Consider the following 20676-nt stretch of genomic DNA (forward strand, 5'->3'; position numbering starts at 1 on the left):
CATCTTGAATAACATCAATTGTTTGTGTTCCTTTGGCAGGATTAATAGAAAGCTGCCACATTTATCTGATCAGGAGCAAAGACATCACATTAGACGGGCCTGCTTGCTGCATAAAAGGTATTGAAATGCAACATTTCAGCAGGATGAAATCTCACACAGAAAGCATTGTAGTAATTGGCTAAAGAGGTTTACACGAATGGACCAAAGCATGCGCACACACGAACTGGCACACTCAAACACACCAATACATAGAGTGCCCTCAGACTCCAGAGACTTCTGGACTGAATCCACAATTCACTCAATACGTCGTGGAAGGGCTGAATGTTAACTGCCTTTCCTTTTACTGCAAAAAGGTTCACTGACAATAGATGAGCCTTGGAGTTAAATATCAGAAAGGTCAGGATGTGGAAAGAGACTTTGTGAAATGTTGCGGCCTTGACAATTCAGAGCAGTTATATTCAGTCTCTAATCCTCAGGTGGCCACTTCTCTCTCCGCCTAGATTTGTTTCTTGCATTTAGTGTCTCGCTCTTCTCTTTCTCTCTCTGTACGCCTGCCTTCCAGTCTGTCTGTCCTTCTCCATCTCTCGCAATCTGTCTGCCGGTGCAGAGGTTAAGGAACAGCTTGGGAAGGACACATGAGAGAGAATGATGGAGAATGCAGCTAAAAGGTTAAGGATGCTATAATCCTGCAGTAAAGGACAGCCAAAACTCACACTGCGCCACAGTTGATCCCAACAGAAAAGAAAAGAAAAGTCCTAATATGTGTAAGAATGCAACAGGAAATGAGCCAAATAATTGTCAAAAGGTTGCACACATACAAGGTTGAATTTTTAGGAAGGCGTGGTTTGAAAATATGTATGAGTCTTGCTTAGAAAATGTTTAATGTGGAAAAAAAGTTCTGATGAGATCTTAAGGATTTATGCAAAGCATTCTTTCAGAAATACTTTCTGACAAAGGAACATGCACGGTTCAACTTCTTTATCTTTGCAAATGTTCTGACAGGAGAATTGATAAAATTATATGACATGTGCCAAAGGACATGGCAGACCTAATTAATGACAGATAATAGTACATAACAGAATACTGCAACTGGTGCCTGTCACTGGTATGAAGGTATAATAAAATGCTGGTATACTGTCAAGCTATACTGCTACATGTGTGTCATATATCTGCTTCTACATACATAATGGGATGCCAGAAAAAGAACTGGGTCGACTACAGTTTTCTATGGCGAAATGAGGGGCATTACACCACAGACTTTATAAATAGGGCTTATGTACTTTCACATATTTTTTTTAAAAAGAAAAATTTCTGATGGTGGAAAGCCTTGGCAGCCATGGCGAGGAAATTAAAGTCACCATAACCCCAAGTAATTTAGTGCTGAAATCTACAAATTTTCCATCAAACAGAGGAAATGGTTTTAGAGTCTTTTAACAAGAAGCAAGAGAATGTGTCATAAGGACCATATTTTCCTCTTATTTGTTGCTTCCCAATGCCAGTAGCTAACTGAAATAAGATTCATTGAAAGTACTTTGATATTGTTTACATGGAATAAGAGAAATTCAACTTTTCAAAAACAATGTATTTCCTGAAGAAAAACATCTAATTATGCTCATGAAAGTATAGGAGCGCCACCCGTCACTTTTGAATAAAACGCTGCTAACTGCACTTGCTAGCCTCAGTCGTCAAGCTATGAGCAAAAACGTTTCTGTCATAATTCCTACAACTTTTGAGTTCTTCAAATGATTATCCAGAGGATGTTTTGGAATGACTGGAGTTTCTCTGACAGTATGTTTTATGCATTATGCATTATGCATGTTGCCACGCTCTGACAATCAGCTGGCTAAAAGAAAGTCTATTACATGATTTTCCCTGACAGACACAATCTAAAATTGTGTCTTTAGAAAAAGTTTTGGTCACAAAACACAGTCATGGTGTAGAAACTTACATGGCAATTCTATGATTTGAACCAATTTTTATCAGCTGTTTATACATGTGTTATCCTAAATGTTTACAGTTTTTCTATATTTTTGCTTAAGTCTGTATTACAAAGTCAAAATAACACTGAATAAATGTAATAATAGATTATGAAACTTTAAAAATCAATATCTTTTTTAACTGCAATAACAAGTAACTGTTTATCGGTTTTAAATAAAAGCAATAAGATCATGTTACATATTTTGGTTGCAAAGGTTATCTAAACGCCATTAAGCTGCTGTATTTTTACATATAATCGTCTCATATTATGACCATCTCTTACCAACACATGAATATTAAGAATTTTCTCTAAGTGATATGTTTTCCTCTCTGAATGAGCTCCAGGACTTCTTGGGCTGTTTCTGCTGTTCCTTTAACACTTGGGAAAAACAAAAGCAGACTGACGGGGCTGACTGGAAGCTGGACAGCCCAGCAGCAGGAGGGCTCAAAAAGGCTGCACAGTAACTTCCTGCTGTGGTCACATCTTGCATCTTAAGCGAATATTATTGGATTTGCTATTTTATAAATCAGTTTTCCTTCTGTGGTGCTAAATGGTCAAAAATAAAAATTTTATATACTCATAGGAAGAAAGGTCTATGAAGATAATGTTGTTTGTGTTGATTTTATGGTGAATCTGCTTTGCTGTCAAGTCAGAGAAGCTGTTTTTTGTTCCTGCTTTCTTGGAAAGTTTTTAGCCCCTGTCTGCTTAGCGTACAGATTTCCTCGGCAGGACTCAGGGAGTGGCCCATCCTTCCCTGAGGCGAGTCTGAGTCGTCCAACCAATGGGATTAGCATGGTGTGTTACTGTTTGCCATGGCCCTCGTGCAGCCTAACTGGGACTGGGGCTCTTCTGTAGGTCTCCCAGCTCTCTAACAACTGGAGGTCATGGGGAAAGTGGAAAGAATGTCCAGTGTTTCTGCTGGGGTAGTTAATCTACAGGTTTGGCAGCTGACTGGAGCATTCAGCACTGGCATGGAGCTGCATAAAAACATGGCAGCTTGCAGCGTACGAGAGAGCTGCATGGGAATGATAGCTGGACGTTCCAAGTCAAGCCAAAACCTAAAACAGATTTTATGTTTCAAAATAGACCCATGATACGGGATAAATTTAGAAATGAGGAAGGTTGATCTTAGAGTATCATCCATCATATAGTGCAGCTCAAAGAATAGTGACTATAAAGAAGATTTTCCAAGCTAACGACAAAAAATAAGATGAGTTTGAGTTTAAAAATCATGCCCTGTTTATACATTATATGCACCCAGAACACAATGCACTGATTGTATGTGATTTTCAAAATTAGCTCTAAGTGGAGGTCTCATCAAAAGGATGTGTTTGTGGTAATCATCTTGAAAGTTTGACAAACAATTTAACAAACAACTGTAAATCTCTCAAAGAAAAAGACTGTGCAACTCTGGGTTTTTCATCCTGAGACAAAATATCTGCCCATCTCAAACATATCTGGCACTCTCAGGCCGAATAGTGCTTAGCTGTGTCCCTGCACATCATTACCCCCCTCCTCACTCCATTCACTCTAAACTCAAGGTAGGAAAAATGACTGAGTGATGTGACTGAGGCTCCAGTGTCCCACAGCTCTGTCACTGCTCTTTGCTCGGAGCACTTAGTGTAAGGCCCCTTCAAAGGGACAGAGTGGGAGGGGGCAGTGGTGCTGATGCTGCACATTAGATCACCTGACCTCAGGCGTTGTTTCTCAGGACATCTGAGAAACATTAATATTTTAGGTGATGTGGTACTAGATAGAAAATAGTAACTGTGTGAGTAACATTTTTGGCAGTGTGATCATCAAAATTATTTTGGAGTGAAGGAAAATGCTCTCTTTGCATCAATTATTTGAAAATTAGTTACAAAAAGTTTTGAGTAACAGTCAGCTCCAGTGGTATGAAACTATTTTTTTTTTTGCTTCAAGTATTGTATTATAAATATACATCATTTTTTATTTTTTTGTTACTGAGCCCATCTTTGATCTTTTTTCAGGGTTTCCTTCGGGGTAATGGGTGACAGTAAGCCTAATCTTTAATATCTAAGAATCCAAGGGCTTTCTAAGAGGAAATAATAAAAAAATAAAACTCAGCAGGGTTTTGGGTTTGATCATAAGAATAATCATTTAAAATATGTATATTACTACTGAACATGCACAGCGTGTATGACTCTGATTCATTAAGCAGGTTAACACTGAATGCTTAGCAAATAAAACCCGCCTTCAGATCGGTGGCAAATTAATGGAAAGTCTAAGTCTTGATAACAACATACTGCTGGCTCTGTTAGAGCTTGCAGTGCCTTGCAATAGTATTCAAGTCTCTTGAATGTTTTCACATTTTCTCACATGAACATAAATTATCAATTAGATTCAAGTTTGGACTTTGAATGGGCCACTCTAGCATACAAATATGCTTTTCTCCAAACACATATAGTCTAAACGGTTGGATTTTGGTCTCACCTGACTAGACCAGTTGTGGCTTATATTCTTGGTCATATTCCAATAAGGCTTTTGAAACGTATTAATAATCAAAATATTGAAATTGTGTTTGGTTGTTTTTTTACTTCACAATTGGGTGCTAATTGTTGTAACATTGTAAAAACATTCAAGGGTTATGAACACTTTTCCAAGGTAATGTCGTAGAGCGATCACCTTGTACCCTTTTATTGAGGATTTCTATGCTAACGCCTCACTCAGTGAAACAGCACCTCCACCCACAGGGAATAAGGTTCCACTAAAGGTTTTATAAACACCAGTAAAAACAAAATCACTACTCTTAGACTTTTGAACATTGTGGCTTTGTAAAACATACCTCAAAATGGTATTACTGTAATTAAGGGCACATGATTTTTACATATAAGAAGTGATAGAATCATTAACCAAAAAACATCACAATTAATACTTTGCTGCACAGACTTGTGGCTGTTATGACAACTTGAATTGAGATCTAAACTTCTTCATGACAAACATTCGTTGCTTTCTTTCTGCCTGCCTTGAAGAAAAAATTAAAATATATTTCTTCGGTGGCAAAATGACTTATTAAGTATTTAAAATGCCATCCTTTGCATACATTTTCTGTGTAAGCTCTACTCCTTTGCCTGATATAAAACTCTAAACTATTACTGATTGTTGAGACTTGCTTGTTTACTTTATGCAAGAAGACCAGGACATAGCTCATGCTAAGCCAAGGTTTTGCCAGTTGTGATAGTTTCTGACCCTGTGGGGGAAAATCACAGCAAATGTCCAATCCAATTGCATCCCAAGCTTGGACAATATAGTTCAGTCTCCCAGGCTGAGTGCAAAAAAGACAGCAGAAAAGTCAGTATTAAGATTATATAGAGATATTGTAATATCACAACACTGAGCCCTTCATAACCTTGACTGCATTATAACCTTGGCTAACGCAATCATATTGTTTCTTTACATTATTATGTTTTCTTATAGATTTACTTGCAGCTTCATGTGAACAGCCAATATTTATGACGGATCTTCCTTTTCATTTACCTTCTTTGAGGTGTTTTAAAATACTTTTGTGCATTTCAAACTACACCAGATTTTTCATATTATTCAGGGACTCTACTTTCCTTCGCATGATTAGACCACTGCTTGTATTTGTTTTAGAAATTCAAATCAGATGTTAGTTCTAGATTATCATCAACTGTGTTTTCCACAACTTATCCTCTTCTTGTACTGAAAGAAGACACATTTATATTTGCCATTTTTTCACAAAACCGAAATGTTCAAATGTAAATGAAATTTATTTGTCTTAGATGTGTGAAATTAAAACAGATTTCACACATCTATGAAAGTCCTGCAAGAGTAGTGTTTACTTCTTTTTTTTTTGGTAGAGACTGAAATTTCACTCACATTGAGCATCTTTTGGAATCAGTAAGTTTCCCAGTCTCTCCTCTAATAAAACATAGGATGAAGGAACATCTTTGAAAAACTCTAGTTTCACTTTTCCTATAAAGTCCAATAGGTCTTTTAATTTTCACAAAGATTAAAGCTTGCATTTTGATATATATAAGGGTTAAGCACCTGTTAAACACAATAACCTGTTATTATTTATCTTAATTTGTCACCTCTATGTATTTGCAAACACACTCTCACATGCAAACACAGATACATTTATGTATTATGTATTAAATCGAATTACAACAAATTTGCCACAGGCCAAAAAAATTTGCTTTTCTTAGGAAAAATACAATAATATTACAAACTTAGATTGTCATCAGCAAAAAAAATAGAAAAAAAAATCTATGGAGTTAATAACATACCAAAATAGTGACATAGAAAACCTTTGATAAACCACTTTCTCATTACCATACACATGAAAGATAATTGAAAATTTCTAACTGGAAGGGAAATATTAAATAGATATTTCTGCGTATATTCCACATCTGGGACTAATTCAGAAGCAGGAGCGCCTGAAGGGCCAGTCTGTCTCTGACAAAATTGGTTTACCAAAGCAGAATGAAGGAATGAAGTGGGCACCGTGAGGGCAGTAGCTGCCTTCTGCCTCTGTGGAAATCAGTGGCAAAGGTCTCCCAGTTGAAAGTGAATCTTTGCAGTGGCACAAAATATGCTCAGGATTTTAATGTAAAGCATACATGTTGCCTTCAGGCACTGACAGAAAATTATCCCTCTGCGGTTACTAGCAGTGATAACTTAGCTATTACTAATGAAAAAAGGGCCGTTTCTCTGTGGCTGTGTGTAAGAAACTGCCTTATGCATAGATTAATGTTCTGATTGCACCAAGAAAGAATTTTGAATGTTAGTTCATATTAGCTCAATGTTTAAGGCTCCGATTCTTCCAGTTGAAATATTTGACAAATACTCATGACTCAAACCCAGCACTTGTGCTTCTGAATTAACAGCTGCATTTCAACTAAAGGGGAAATCGGAATGTTTTGAAGAGGGGTTCTGTGCAACAGCTACCAAAAATGATAAAGAACAAACAACTTTTGTAGTAGCAGCATCAGTCAGCTCCAGTAACAGATATCCAATTTATAAAAGTAAAAACCCTAAACCCAAAAATCCCAAACCAGTGCTATGATAGTGTGCTATAAACTTCTACACTTCTTTCATCCAATCGTAACTTAGTTTGTAGAGTTCTTTCTCAGCCAGAACAGCATTAATGTTACCTAAAAATTGTGTTGTGAGGCCTCTGGTTGTTTCAGTCTGCTTGTTCAACCGAGACAACTGCAAGCCAGTAAAATTGAGGGACTACGACGTTTTTCTGGCGTGATAATATCTGTTTTAGCCAGAGCAGATCGAGGAAGAACTGTTGGCTTAGGAGGCACAACACAGGAGCAGAGCAAAGAGAGAACGATAACTCCAAAGAGAACACAATCTCCCTGCTGGTGCAGATGAAATGACTGTATTCTGCTGCCATCACATCCCGACTGCTGTTTCTGCCATGAAAGGAATTTGGCAAGGACATAACTTCACGGTCTATCCAGCAAGGATGCCAGTTTTACAAAGCCAGTTTGTATCACAACATCCAGACTTCCTTGCGTTCCTAGTTTCTGGTGTTTTAATAAGCTTCTTGGATTTTTACAAGGATTAATTGAAAGAAACATCCGACACCAGCGGGGATGATCCAAAAGTTAGTTTCACAGCTTCACTGGACTTAAATTTGGGAGAAATTTGATTGTCAGCTGATGTGATAATCAGGAGGTTTGCTATCAAGTCATTTTTTGACACAGCTACTCACGATGAGAGTGGAAGAATAAATTGCAGCTTTTCATTTGTTTAGTTTGGTAGCTAACAGAATACAATTGCTAAGACATGAATTAATTATGTTTCAACCTATGTAAACTGATCTTAAAATAGTTGATGTGATTTTAAATTTTGTACAGATTGTTCGAGTAAAAACCTTTGCGGAATTTTTGTACAATCTTTCCGACTTTGTACAACTCCCCTCTATTGAACTTCCGCTCCAGGTAAAGTTATAATTGCTGGTAACTACTTCGCAGAACCCCACTTCATAAAAGTTAAATTTTCAAACTAAACTCCCCAAAAAGTCATAAATTAAAATATAGACATTCTCAACGCAATATTTATTTAGGGACCATATTTCTCAACTCTTGGCTCATATTCATACATTGAGACAAAAGACAACACAACTTACACACACTGACATACACAAATTGGAATCAAGCACTTACTCAACCCTCACACTTATGTCAAGGTTGATTTGAGTCACAAGGCCCACATTTTTCCCAATTAGCACTTTGAGTTGGTAGATGGTGATAGGAAGCATGAATCACTCTCTTCACTCTTTCATTTCCTTCCCTTTCGTTCCATGTTGCTTTTTTTTTTACATACCTCCTTTTCTACATATTTTCTTGTTGGGTTTCCTCGCACATTCCTTGGATATTCTTTTGACTGTAAAATGAATGGAAAAACTACAAAATAACAGAGCGCTCTGGAACAGAACCCAGGTGACATGCAACAGCTGAGACTCGTATTCTCCCTTTTTTTATCCCCCTCCTCCCACCCTCACTAGACTTTTATCAACGACAAGAACAACAGAGGACCTGTTGAAAAAAAGTAACTGGGGTGTTGCTGCAGAAATATTCTGAAATGGTGGAATGAATTTGCTGCACCTTGGGACAAAAGAAGCCCATATTCACATGCACTTCTATTTAAGACCCATTACAGCCACACAGAGGACAGAGTTCTTAAACTTTCCAAAACTTTTCTGCCTTTTTTGGCATTGCCCATTAGATTTACGTGAATTTTTCTGTATGGCTCTCCTTTAAGTGGTCAGTAATGGATACAGTTTAAGGAGTCAATATCCACAAATAATAATAATACTAATAATAAAACTTTTTAGATTTTGTTTTTTGTGCATCCTAATGTTCTACTTTTTCTGCTTAATAGGAAGCAAACTGGACAATGGAAGGAGAGTAAAGGGTCTTACATAGATCAGGCTGATGCCACAGGCTTCTCATGTACCAGACAGAATATTTCACCAACCCTACAGAAGATCATTCACTTATGAGGCAGGCTACTATAGGTCATATCCCCAGAACAAGTCAAGACAGTGAGGGCAAAAAAGGTGCATCAAGTATTTCCAATCTGTCTCTTGGATTAAATTTGCTTTTCTTTCATATTTAGTCATATTGAGGAGTCATTTAGTTGTCAAAAGAGGAACTTCTAACATTGGCATGGAAGGGGAGAGTTGATGAAAAGACTAAGTGGAAGATCTAATCAAGATGGAAGGCTGAGCTAATGAACACGTACACAGCATGCGCCAGACAACAGGTCATGCTCTGCTCGAAAGAAACAAAAAGGTGACACAGAGTTTCTGAGATAGAACAGAAGGAGTGGGAAGCAGAGACAGGAGAAAAAGGAGGACAGTTTGGATTTCATACTCGACACACTCACCATCCTCCGTTGGAACATAGATGTTTAGGTAAAGACAGTCTTCGTGCTGATCCTGTATGTATGTGGTAACTATATCCAGGTTAAAGGTGAACCATATTGGCATCATGATCTCTGGCACTGCATTGTGAATATTTTGGGGACAGACAGGGGCGAAGTGGGTGGCGTTTTTGATCCCCGACCAGGAAGAAGGCGGCTCTGGGGGCATGAAGCGCTTCTCTCCCACAGGTGGAGCCGCGTAAGGGACCCCCAGATACTGATCAACGGGTCCAAGGATCTCACTCGGCAGGGGCACCCTCACCCCACGGAGCTTCCCATACTGCGTGTTCACAGTGGGGTGGTAGTTCTGACCTCTCAGGGCCGTAAAGCACCAGCAGAAGGTTAAAACCCACAAGGACACACTGAAATTGATGCAACTGTGGACACCATGCCAGTTCTGCAAGGGAAAACGATTTCTCCTTGGACAAAGCCACATGATCCCTGTGAGCAAGAGCGAGCGTAGGTGACCAACATACAAGCTGGGGCACGCCCTTCAGCAAACACTCAGGCTTGCCGCTAACCCCTGTAATCCAGCCTCCGGAGGGACAGTCATCAGCTGTGATATAGAAGCCCACCAGCTTAGAAATGATGAGAAACAGCCACAGATATGCAGGTCCTCACTCACTCTCCTCCCAGTGCGCTTGTCAGATCTTCCAGCCAGTGCTGCAAGAGTAAGAGGACAGGAAAATTAGTGCAAGTTCCCTGACAACCTACCATTTTTAGCCAGTCATTATTATTGACTCTGGGAGTCCTTTTCTGTCATGACATTAAACAGTTCACACAAACATGACATTGCTCTTAGTGCTATCATCAATCCATAATATAATTAAGTGTGGTGCAAGCTGCCAGGCTGTGCCTGAAGATGCTAATAAGACAACTGGTATGGAGAAAGGCATTAACTGTCAGCAGGTAATTATTCTTCACTTTAAACAAAGCCAATTATATTGCTGTGCATATTTATACCCTTTGAACTTTTACGTCTTCTGTCACCTCACCAAGACAAACTTCAATGCATTTCATTAGAGTTTTAAGTGATACATTCACAAAACAAAGAACATATGACTGTAATGGAAAGACAATTATGCATGGTTTTTAATTAAACAAAAAAAAAAAAACAAATCTGAACATTTTTAGCATGCATTAGTAGTACCTCTTACTGTGGAACTACTCAATAGGGGTCAAAAGAAATGTGAGTCATATATTAACACCTTGAAATTGGGCCTTTAAAAACTCCTGCTGTGTCTGAAACTCTGCCTTCAGGAAGTCATCACAACAGCACTCTTCTATTGACCCTTCAAAAACATTTTTAACAGCGTTTCACTGAAAAGAAGCTCCTATAATGAGCTCAGCAGATCCACAGTTTCATCAGGTGTTTGCTAATTGCTGCTGCCTAGTCTGTAGGACCTGACCGGGAGAGTAGCGCAAAGGGCTGCTCTGTGGTACAGAAGCGTGGGAGCTGCAGGTCTAAGGAGGAGCTTAGTCCTTAAGGCCGTATTCGGTTACCAGCTAAAAAGTTGGAGATAAAAGGATTTCTCAAACACACACACACAAGAATCAAGGAAACATTGCATGTTTTTGTTGAGGGAATAACATTATAACATGTTGTAAAGCTCAAAAGAGTTGATTTTATATAATACTGCCCCTTTAACAGTATGTGCTTAAACTCTGAAGTGTGAACCAATCACCGAAGACTAATAACGTAGTAAAAGTTTAATGTCCTGTTTAATGACACAGAGAATATAATTTCTTCATTTTCCTTTTTTTTGCACAAAAGAGCATAATGGAAATGATATTTTATCCCTCTGGTTTGCTCTTACAGGTGATCACGCTATGGGAAGAACACAGGATGGGGTAGCGGGATGGGGCATCTAGCTGCAGGCAGCAAGACTATCTTTGGTCAGCGTGTTGTACTGTAAATGCTAATCAACAGTCCCATGGTGCAAGCTGTGGTGCCAGGACTAACAGATTCCCACACTTGCTGATCAATTTTCAATTTCTATGGCTTAGGGTCCCCCTCAGACTTGCGTGCCTACTGCTGAGTTCACTCTAATAACCACAGAGAAGAAAAGCCAGCATTTAGAAGGGGATATTGCATTCCAAAATGACTGCGTAAATGATTTATAATGTATCAACAGCCGTTGCAGGGCACGCAACCAGTGAGAGAAAGCAATCCTGACGTCCCTGAAGGTGCTGTTATCGCTGCAGACGCGCATTGCCAGATTACCTACTGGTGGCATATACTCTCTCAGCTTTAGATAAAAAGCCCTCATTTTATTTACAATACATACATATATTTTGTAGATGGTTCCACCTGCTCCGATACCTCTGCAAATGGAATATTTGTTGTAGACAATATGGCTTAGAGAAGCCGACAAAACCAGCACCTGCTATGTTATAATACATGAAAAGCCATCCATATCCAATCTGGGGACTACAAGGCATGAATTGCTGAGGGCAAAGGGCTGACAAAGCCTTCAAAATGCTAGAGAAGTCATACTGACAAAGTGCCTCCCCGGCTCAGTGGGATTCCTGTCGCAGAGCCAAAAAAAGACTTGTAGACTTTACTGTCGTGTCCTTGCGTTCAAAGGATTATGCACTAAAGCAACGGAAACATTTAATTCCTGCTTATGCTTGTACAATACTTGAATATGAAATAACGTAGAATCCCAGCACTTTTAGGGAACACCGTTCAATATAAAAAGATCTTTGAAAAAAAGAAGCAAAATAATACCTAACAAACTTCTACCACAGTCTGTCACTAAATATTACCATCATAAACAGTAAAGTATCATATTTCCAAAATAATTTTTTACAAGGGTTGCACAATATCTGTTAAATATTTAACTGTGATAGTATGGCTAAAGTAGCAAAATTGAATATGATTAACCCATTTTCCTATTTCTTTTCTTTCTTCTCAGTTACACAGTGTACACACCACTTCCCATGAGCTTTAGATCCTCTGTAATGAAGGGCAGGTTGAGTGCATCTAACTTGCCACATATATTATTTAAATCAATTCCTTTGCGATTGCAATTTGACACACACTGCTACTGGGATAGTAACTGTGATTCAATGTATTTTGCAACTAAATTGCTCATACCTAACAATTTAAATCAAAACAATGCATTTAGGTAAAAAGAAAATAAGACTTTCAAAGAACTCCAAGTGAAATTTAAATTGCTCCTTAGTGAATCATTATCCACCACGTGTGGCCATTTTGTCCCTCTGGTGTTATGAGTGTTATTGAAAAAAAAAACTGTCTATATAGAAATAGAAATGTTTAGAAAAAAACAATCTTACAGTATATTTGTATTTATGCTGTTGAAACCAGATATTTACACTGTGTGAAAACACATGTAACCTTCTCAATGGCTGACAGATTGAAAACTGAACCATTCCTGCAGACAGTTTGGATTAGCAAATCATTCTCTATTTGCTAAAGACTGTAATACTGAGAAAGATGCTTTTCTTAGAATACAAGTAGACCTAATTCTTAAACCGTCATATGTGAAAACATTGAAAAGCATGAAAAAAAATAAACATTGTTTTGGGCATCCAGAACAGATTTCTGTGGTCTACCTTCTATGGTTTTTACCAATTTTCCTGAACCTTTTCTGTTAAGCTGGTTTGATCCCCGTCATCTAGATTAGATTCTCTGTCACAAAAGCCCATTGCTTATTTTTAAAAATACACCATCAAAGCAGATCATGCAACAATTCAAAAAGTATGATCAAAACAGTGTGAATATCAGCCAACAACCCCGACGTTTTATCAACGGAAAGTGTTAAGACTCTATATGAAAGGAAAATTTAGATAAAAAGACTCTGGAGCATGTGAAGCGTAAACATTTCTGTATGCATGGAGACTACAAAAATATTTTTGTTATAAATCTATAGTAGGTTGTCTCCATTTCATATTTGTCATAAAGAAGAGGTGATGCAACTCAGTGGTAAACACACTGATCTCCAAGCTTTTAGAAACGCAGCTAAAATAATTAAACATATAAGTTACATTTTAAAAAAATATTAGTAATGCATAATAAACTTCAAACTTATAGAACTTTTATTTTTTTCTGTTCTCGATCTAATATCGGGGTGGTATTTTTTTTATTTATCAGTGTCTTCTGAATATCCGTCCATCTGTCTGTTTTATGTATTTAAAGTAAGAAATATTAACATTGTATTTCAATCATAGTGATGATATTTTCCAAGCTAGGCAGCTTCTATAAATCTTGAACATACCAAATGTGATTGCCTGAGGAAACAATTCTCTAAACCTAATAAAGCTGTTTTAATTCATATTTCTCGCCTAAATGCAGTAAACTAGAAAGAGAAAAATAAGAGTGTGTCTTGTTGGCAGAAGGTTTTCTGTACCCCCAAACCTCACCCAATTCCTCTTAAAAATGGCTTATACATTCAACTGAAAAACAGTGAGCTCCTTTAAAGAGCTGATATATTACTAGTTATCTCATAAACACACAGTATGTGACATTATATGACTTCATTTTGAAGGTAAACGGTCATCAATTGGGGAGCAGACACCAGTAGAGAGTAATTTATATATATATATATATATACAGTACAGACCAAAGGTTTGGACACACCTTTTAATTCAATGAGTTTCCTTTATTTTCATGACTATTGACATTGTAGATTCACACTGAAGGCATCAAAACTATGAATAACACATGTGGAAATATGCACTAAACAAAAAAGTGTAAAACAACTGAAAATACCCCTTATATTCTAGTTTCTTCAAAGTAGCAACCTTTTGCTGTGATTACTGCTTTGCACACACTCTGCATTTTCTTGATGAGCTTCAAGAGGTAGTCACCTGAAATGGTTTTCACTTCATAGGTGTGCCCTGTCAGGTTAATAAGTGGGATTTCTTGCCTTATAAATAGTCATGAAAATAAAGAAAACCCATTGAATTAGAAAGGTGTGTCCAAACTTTTGGTCTGTACTGTATATATATATGCTTGGAAGAACAAAACAAAATGCCAAATCTATTTCATCTAAATACATCAACTACACACAGAAGTGGTTGTTGAGTTTATGGTCTTTTGGTCAAGTGTGCTAACGCTTAATCAACACTGAAGCAGCTTTCGATTCAACTTCAACTTTCAGTTCATATCACCTTGTATATCTTTTTGTTGCTCTTTCTTTCATGTCTTGTCTGGCATTGTGGTACTCAGAATTGTTGTATGAATGCCAAAGTGAGGCCCAACAGATATACGTTTATAAGAGGAGCGTTAGGGCTTTCATTAAGATGCTCCACTTGTTATAGTTTATAAAATATATAAGGTGGAAAGAAGTTAAGTGAGCTATCAAAAAGCTAATAGCATCAATGCTGTGCACTGCATATATGTAGACTAAAAGGTAGGCTCAATATGTATGTTTTGAACTGAGCATTTCCGGAAGATACATGCTGTGAAACCTGGCGATATCATCATGCACCGTGGTTACTTTTCTGCATCTAAGATTAATATCAAAATGGATAAAACTATTAACAATTCCAAATACCCACCAGTTTTGACTCAAAACAAGTATCTGCTACAAACATGACAGTATTTTGAAGCATCCCTCATGATATATGCATACATCAAACTCCACGTAAGAAAGACTTTATAAGAAGACATTTTCTTTGGAATGGTTAGAATTATATCTGACAGGAAATCTGATATGGGGAATTTTTTGCAAAGCTTAGTTGGGAAATATATCAAGCCCAGATGTGGGATGCTAATGAGACTCCTACCAAAGAAAATTAAGTGCTGTTACTTCAAGTTACTTCAACTAAGTATTATCGTAAGGCTGTGCACAATTATTTTACTGTTTATCTCCTTTTAAAAGACGTGTTTGTGTTTTAATTGTGCAGAATATGTGCCAAATTATAAGGGAAAAATGTGTTCAAATTTGTGATGATAAAATATGTATTAAATTTGAGAATGTTATCTTTTGCAATTTTCATGTTTGGTGGCCTTACAATTATTATCCCAGAATTTTGTTTTGTTCTGTTAGCAGGCACAATCCTTATTCTTCTACCTTTAAGCGTCCAGCATCCTAAATAGCCTTTATAACTTAGAAACAACATCCTGAGATCAAGGGGTTGAATACAATCCAGCCTTAGTCTGTGACTCTCCTTTCCTAGTTTGCAAGGAACCCAGTAAGAAAGAGTAAACACTTTATAGAGACATTTGCTCTGCTTCAATTTGAATTAGGATCAGTCACACGTTATCTGTTATGGGTTCAGCTGGTAAAAGCACCCTATATTGATCCCCTAACCAGCGAATACTGCATATCAACCCAAGGCCTTCAAAAGCGTACTACTAAAAATCCATAAGCATACATATACACATGCATTTCATGGTTCGTTCCAATTTCACATGAGGCATTTTTTATGTTTTGTTTTCCACACATCAGCAGCGTATAAGTGATAACACTAATTTCACTCACATAAACCACATCGGGTCAAACCTTCTAATCAGGACAGAGCAAGGACGCAGGACATTGTGATGAAGTGTGTGCTGGGGTCTGTGGGTGTGTGCTTGGAGGACGTGCGGCACAGAGGACTTCATCAGTCTCTTCACGAGCAGCATCTCAGAGGTCCTCTCCGCTTTGATCTCCCTACCTGCTGAAGCACTGCCAAGGGACGAAACAGTGAAAGGGAGAGACTGCATGAGCTCTCCCTCATCATCCCAGATGTATTGATCGTCTCATCACCGTGGCCTTGCAGCCCGTAATAAATACAACTGGGGTGATGGAAGTAGGAGGGTGGAGGATGGGGGGGGCTGGCTGGGAGAGGGTAGCAGAGGCGGGCGTAGTGCTGACTCTAAATCAGGTTATTAGCCCTTAATGCAAGATGGCACTCCAACAAGTACATGCCATTAAAGACCCTCCTCCCCAATTCTTCAGTACCTGATTAATGGGACATGTTGAATTCTGCTAGTCCAATTCCTATTCATCATTATTCAAAATGGCCCCACTGGCACAACACTTTAGAATGCCCCCTAACTGATCCCATATGCAGAGGAAAATGCACAGAGTTCATTCTTCTTTACACACATACTGTTGCGGAGTCTTTATTCTCCTACAACAGAGAGAACTGTGCATTGCAATAAAAAGTCTGAGCACACTGCCAAATGTACTCCTACGCCTCGACATCCCTTAGAGAGAGGCTGAATGGACTCTGATAAAAAAAAAAGGAACAAATAAGGGTTTCTGAGTAGATGGAGCATCTGACTCTCCACACTGTTATTATAGTAACTACTCTGGAACAAAGACATTCGCAAAGCCGCATTAGTGCTCCACAACATCAAACTTCAAACGAAGCAAGCTATCCTGACCTGAAAAGGTGTAATCACTGATTACAACGGAATCAGTTGCTGTTTCGTTGTTAGCCAGGCAGAATATGCAATTACAGACAGAATGACGGAAACCATGAAAAAGAAAATCTTTACATTAGCTTGTCACTAGGGGTGCAGAAATTTTGTGATTTTAACGTGCCACAATGTTTCTTTTTGTCTGTTTTGTGACTTTCTATCTAGTTGCCATCAGCATGCAATGGCAACAAAAGTACAATCTTTATGCCTTAAAATAGCCCCTATTATGTCTTTGCTTAAGACTCTTATTTTGAAGTAAGAAAGGAAATACCTCTTTAGTTGATGCCACGTTGTGTTGTGAGAAATTACTAATAAAGACTGGTTTCCCTATCTGACAACACTTCACTTAAATCACTTTATGTTATTTGTGTGGCATTTTAGGTATTTAGTAAAAAGCAAAAAGGGCAGCTAACACATTATACTACTAATGTATTTACTTCAACTCTAGTTTAAAATCTAATATGCAGGTTGTTGCTACTTGAACTGGGTACACCAATGCTGAACAGAGATTCTTTATGGGCGTATTCACACCCAACACATATGGTCCATTTTAAGCGCACCAGAGTTTGGTTCTCTTGCTGGCCTAGATCCTTTGTGACGGTGTGAATGCACTCAAGCAAACTTTGGTGCAGATCAAACAACGCCATCACTAGAAATCTAATTTTGTATTTCTGTAAAACAAAACAGTTGAAAAGATTTAACACCACATAATTGGCCTTTGACTACTAATAACTGGAACATTGATCAATATATTTGATGAAAATTTGATGATGATTATCTTTGACAAATTTAACAATGGCATTTGACAAAATGTAATACTTATTGATTGTTTCATAATTGATTATTGTACTATGTTTTTATTATGTAAAGCACTTTAAACTGCCCTGTTGCAGAAATGTGCTGCACAAATACACTTGACCTGATAATGTCAAATTTCTAAATCAATCAAACAGGAAGTGCTTTTATTTTTGAAGAACTGGAAGTGTGTACTTAATGACATTAGCTTAACATGAGAGAATAAGATGTTGGAGGTAAGTCAAGTTTGATAACCCAAAGTCATTTAATACTGACCAGGATTATGAGGGAGAAAATATAAAGAGGATGTTTTAAAAGAAATTGGTTGCTCATTCTCAGCTCATGCACACATTAACCCGATTCGGGCTACCAGATCGCCGGCGATCTGAGATGCATACATATTTTTCAAATGCCGGTAGAATTCGAACCACGTAAGGTAGAGCAATTTTTTTTTTTGCATATTAAACTGTAAGAATTGCGCTTCCTTTTCCGACCCTAAACATCCCCCCCGAGTTGCTGTGCGCGCGCAGACGAGTTCACAGATTTATAGTAAAAAGGATGGGTCCACAAACATGATGTGGCATCCATCCCTCTATTTGTAGATCAGCTCGGGTCTGGCCAATCACTTCCTGTGTTGTTCTGACGTTGACAGAATGAAATACTACGAGATTTCATGAAATGTCACATGACTTCAGGTGAGATTTCATGAAAGTCATTTCCGTTTCCTGCACGTGCTATTTGGCTCTGCTCTTGCAAATGTCTGTCATGTGGACAGACATTTTCTCATGTGAATACACAAAGACTGACACACTTTCATTTAAATGTTTGTATTTTATTGTTGATGTACAATGTGCAATGTATCTTCTGCACTTCTTTTTTCTGATTGCACTGATAAAAGCATTTTTTTTATTTTCCCTCGTTTTATTGTTTTTAGAAAATTGGCTGTAACTTTGAAACGAAGCTTTGAAAAAACTCCAAATAAATTGTGTTTGGTTTAGAAGGCTTGTGTGCAACTTTTTTGTATTGGGAACTTTGGTAAATAAAGTTAGGAAACTCTTCATATTTACAAAAATATGTCAAAAAAATTATAAACGGATGGAGTTCTTGTTATTGTTTTGCAAATTTTCTATTTTTAATCAGTTATTATTGATAAATGGCATACAAACTTGGAAAGGAGGACTTATAAGGATTTTATAGATGTAAAGAACATTGGAGTGCTCCTAATAATGACTCTGCAGCATCCAAAAATGTAAAAAGATGCTCATGCGGACTTTTATAATGGTAGTCCTAGAAGGGTTAAAATACATTATCCAGAAGGCTGAAGGTCATATAAACAAAGGATGATATTTCAATATGCAACCTGTCTACTTTGATGCCGGGGTAACCCTGATTTAATAAAGTCAGTCATGCAATTAGGGTACCATCCCCAGAGATCCGTTGTGTGAAGCAAAAATGCCCTGGTACATGTAGTTATCCAGTTTCTTCATTCGTTATGCCTGGAATGCTAAGGCAGAACAGTGTTAAACAGAGTGGTTGTCCACGAGATGCAAGTGTTCCACATTCACAAATTAAAACAGAAAAATCTTTGTCTATTAGGGATACAAGTTATTGATTAATGAATTGATTTAAAGTTGAATGATCTTTAAATTAACCGATGAGTGGCCATTTTCTTTATTTTTTCAACATAGTTTTCTCACGCATTAAACTTACATATATTTATAAAATATAACAAAACAGAAATCTATTAACTTGATGAATAGAAAAAAATGAATAAGACATGTGAAGTGCTTAATTCCCCATGAACAGAGATGTAAAACTATCATTTTAAGATAGTTTTAAACGATAAAACTATCTTTAATCCTTTAGGTAACATTTAGGTTACAACTTCTATTACAACACTTGATTCAGCTACCTTGCTTGTTGCCATCCCTCTACGCAAATGGTTATGGTTGCTCATCTCAAACCTTGGCTCTATGAGATGTATTAACTCACAAAAGCATTCACCATTGCTTTTTTGCCTTATATCTTTTTCAATCACATTACAATTTTTCAGCTCTCCTGTTATCACATCTTTGCCTTTGTAGCACATCAATAATTTTTGTTTGAGAAGTTGATTCTGCTTCGCCATACAGCACAGCTGCATGAACGACATTAAGGTGAAACTTTAGGTGCTTTATATTTCAATAACGCATAAAATACATTTTGCTTCCCACACTGGACCATATCATTTTCCTGTTCTGGGTTACCTCGTCATGATTATTTCTATTACAACTAGCTTTGCTTAAACAAGACCAGCAGTGCCCTCTAATGGATGGCAGCCTCACCATAACACTGAGGGAAGGCCTGTTTAGGTGAAATATTTTTTTATCTAACTAACCATTAATAGACAGTTAATTGCAAATTGATTATTTGCTAGCATTCCTCTATCCTGTGGTAAGTTTAAATTCTTGCTTAATAAAGACACACATGCTATTATTACCTTTTATAGGAAACATTACAGTGAACCCATGCATCCTTATGCCTATTAGTAATAATGTCAGTAAAAGGAGTGAAATTTTCTATATTCAATACATATTACAGAAGATGGCTTGTAATTTGTCAAACCTTTAGTCCGGCTAAAAAAAAAACAAAAAACTTTTTTTTTTAGCTTTTTCAAAAATATTGCTAAAATATTTTCCCATTTTTGTGAAGCAAATATGGAGGCAAAATAATTAAAATGTCAAAAAGAAAAGTCAATGTGGTCCAATCTGATGTCATCATGCTCGGTTCTGCTCTTCAAAGACACCAATCCACATCGGGGCACAGCCTCCATTTTGAAAGAAGTGTAGCTTGCAATCTGCATGTGACTCAGAAATGTGGTAAGCATTTTCCTAAACTGATTGCTCAAAAAAGCGTAGTTTAAACATATGCTTGAATACAGCGACATCGGTGATAAATGCACACACATACTGCACTTGAAGGCACTCTCTTTTCTATAAGCTCCTGAGCTTGATGAACAACAGCGTGCCACATTAAATCAAGGTGATTGGCATGTTTCAGAACCAACATTCACAAAAATGTCAAACCAAACTGCAGCCTCATAAAAGCTCCTGCTGGGAAT

The 20676-nt window shown here is 37.5% G+C and overlaps 1 protein-coding gene across 3 annotated transcripts in view; it reads right to left on the minus strand.

The window, feature by feature from the left end:
• The window catches only part of LOC102229458 (neuroligin-3), a 175601-nt gene that overhangs the window by 126871 nt on the left and 28054 nt on the right, over positions 1 to 20676 (minus strand). For 2 of the 3 annotated variants that reach the window (XM_023328763.1, XM_005795372.2), the window contains exon 2: positions 9368 to 10066. In XM_023328763.1, the coding sequence (XP_023184531.1) occupies positions 9368 to 9839 (472 nt within the window). In that variant the 5' untranslated portion in view covers positions 9840 to 10066. Of the gene's footprint in view, positions 1 to 8302; positions 8363 to 9367; positions 10067 to 20676 lie in introns of all 3 variants that reach the window. The other variant, XM_005795370.2, reaches the window with a different exon arrangement.

The sequence above is a fragment of the Xiphophorus maculatus genome, chromosome 23 (assembly GCF_002775205.1).
Source record: "Xiphophorus maculatus strain JP 163 A chromosome 23, X_maculatus-5.0-male, whole genome shotgun sequence".
In the NCBI taxonomy this organism is placed as follows: Eukaryota; Metazoa; Chordata; class Actinopteri; order Cyprinodontiformes; family Poeciliidae; genus Xiphophorus; species Xiphophorus maculatus.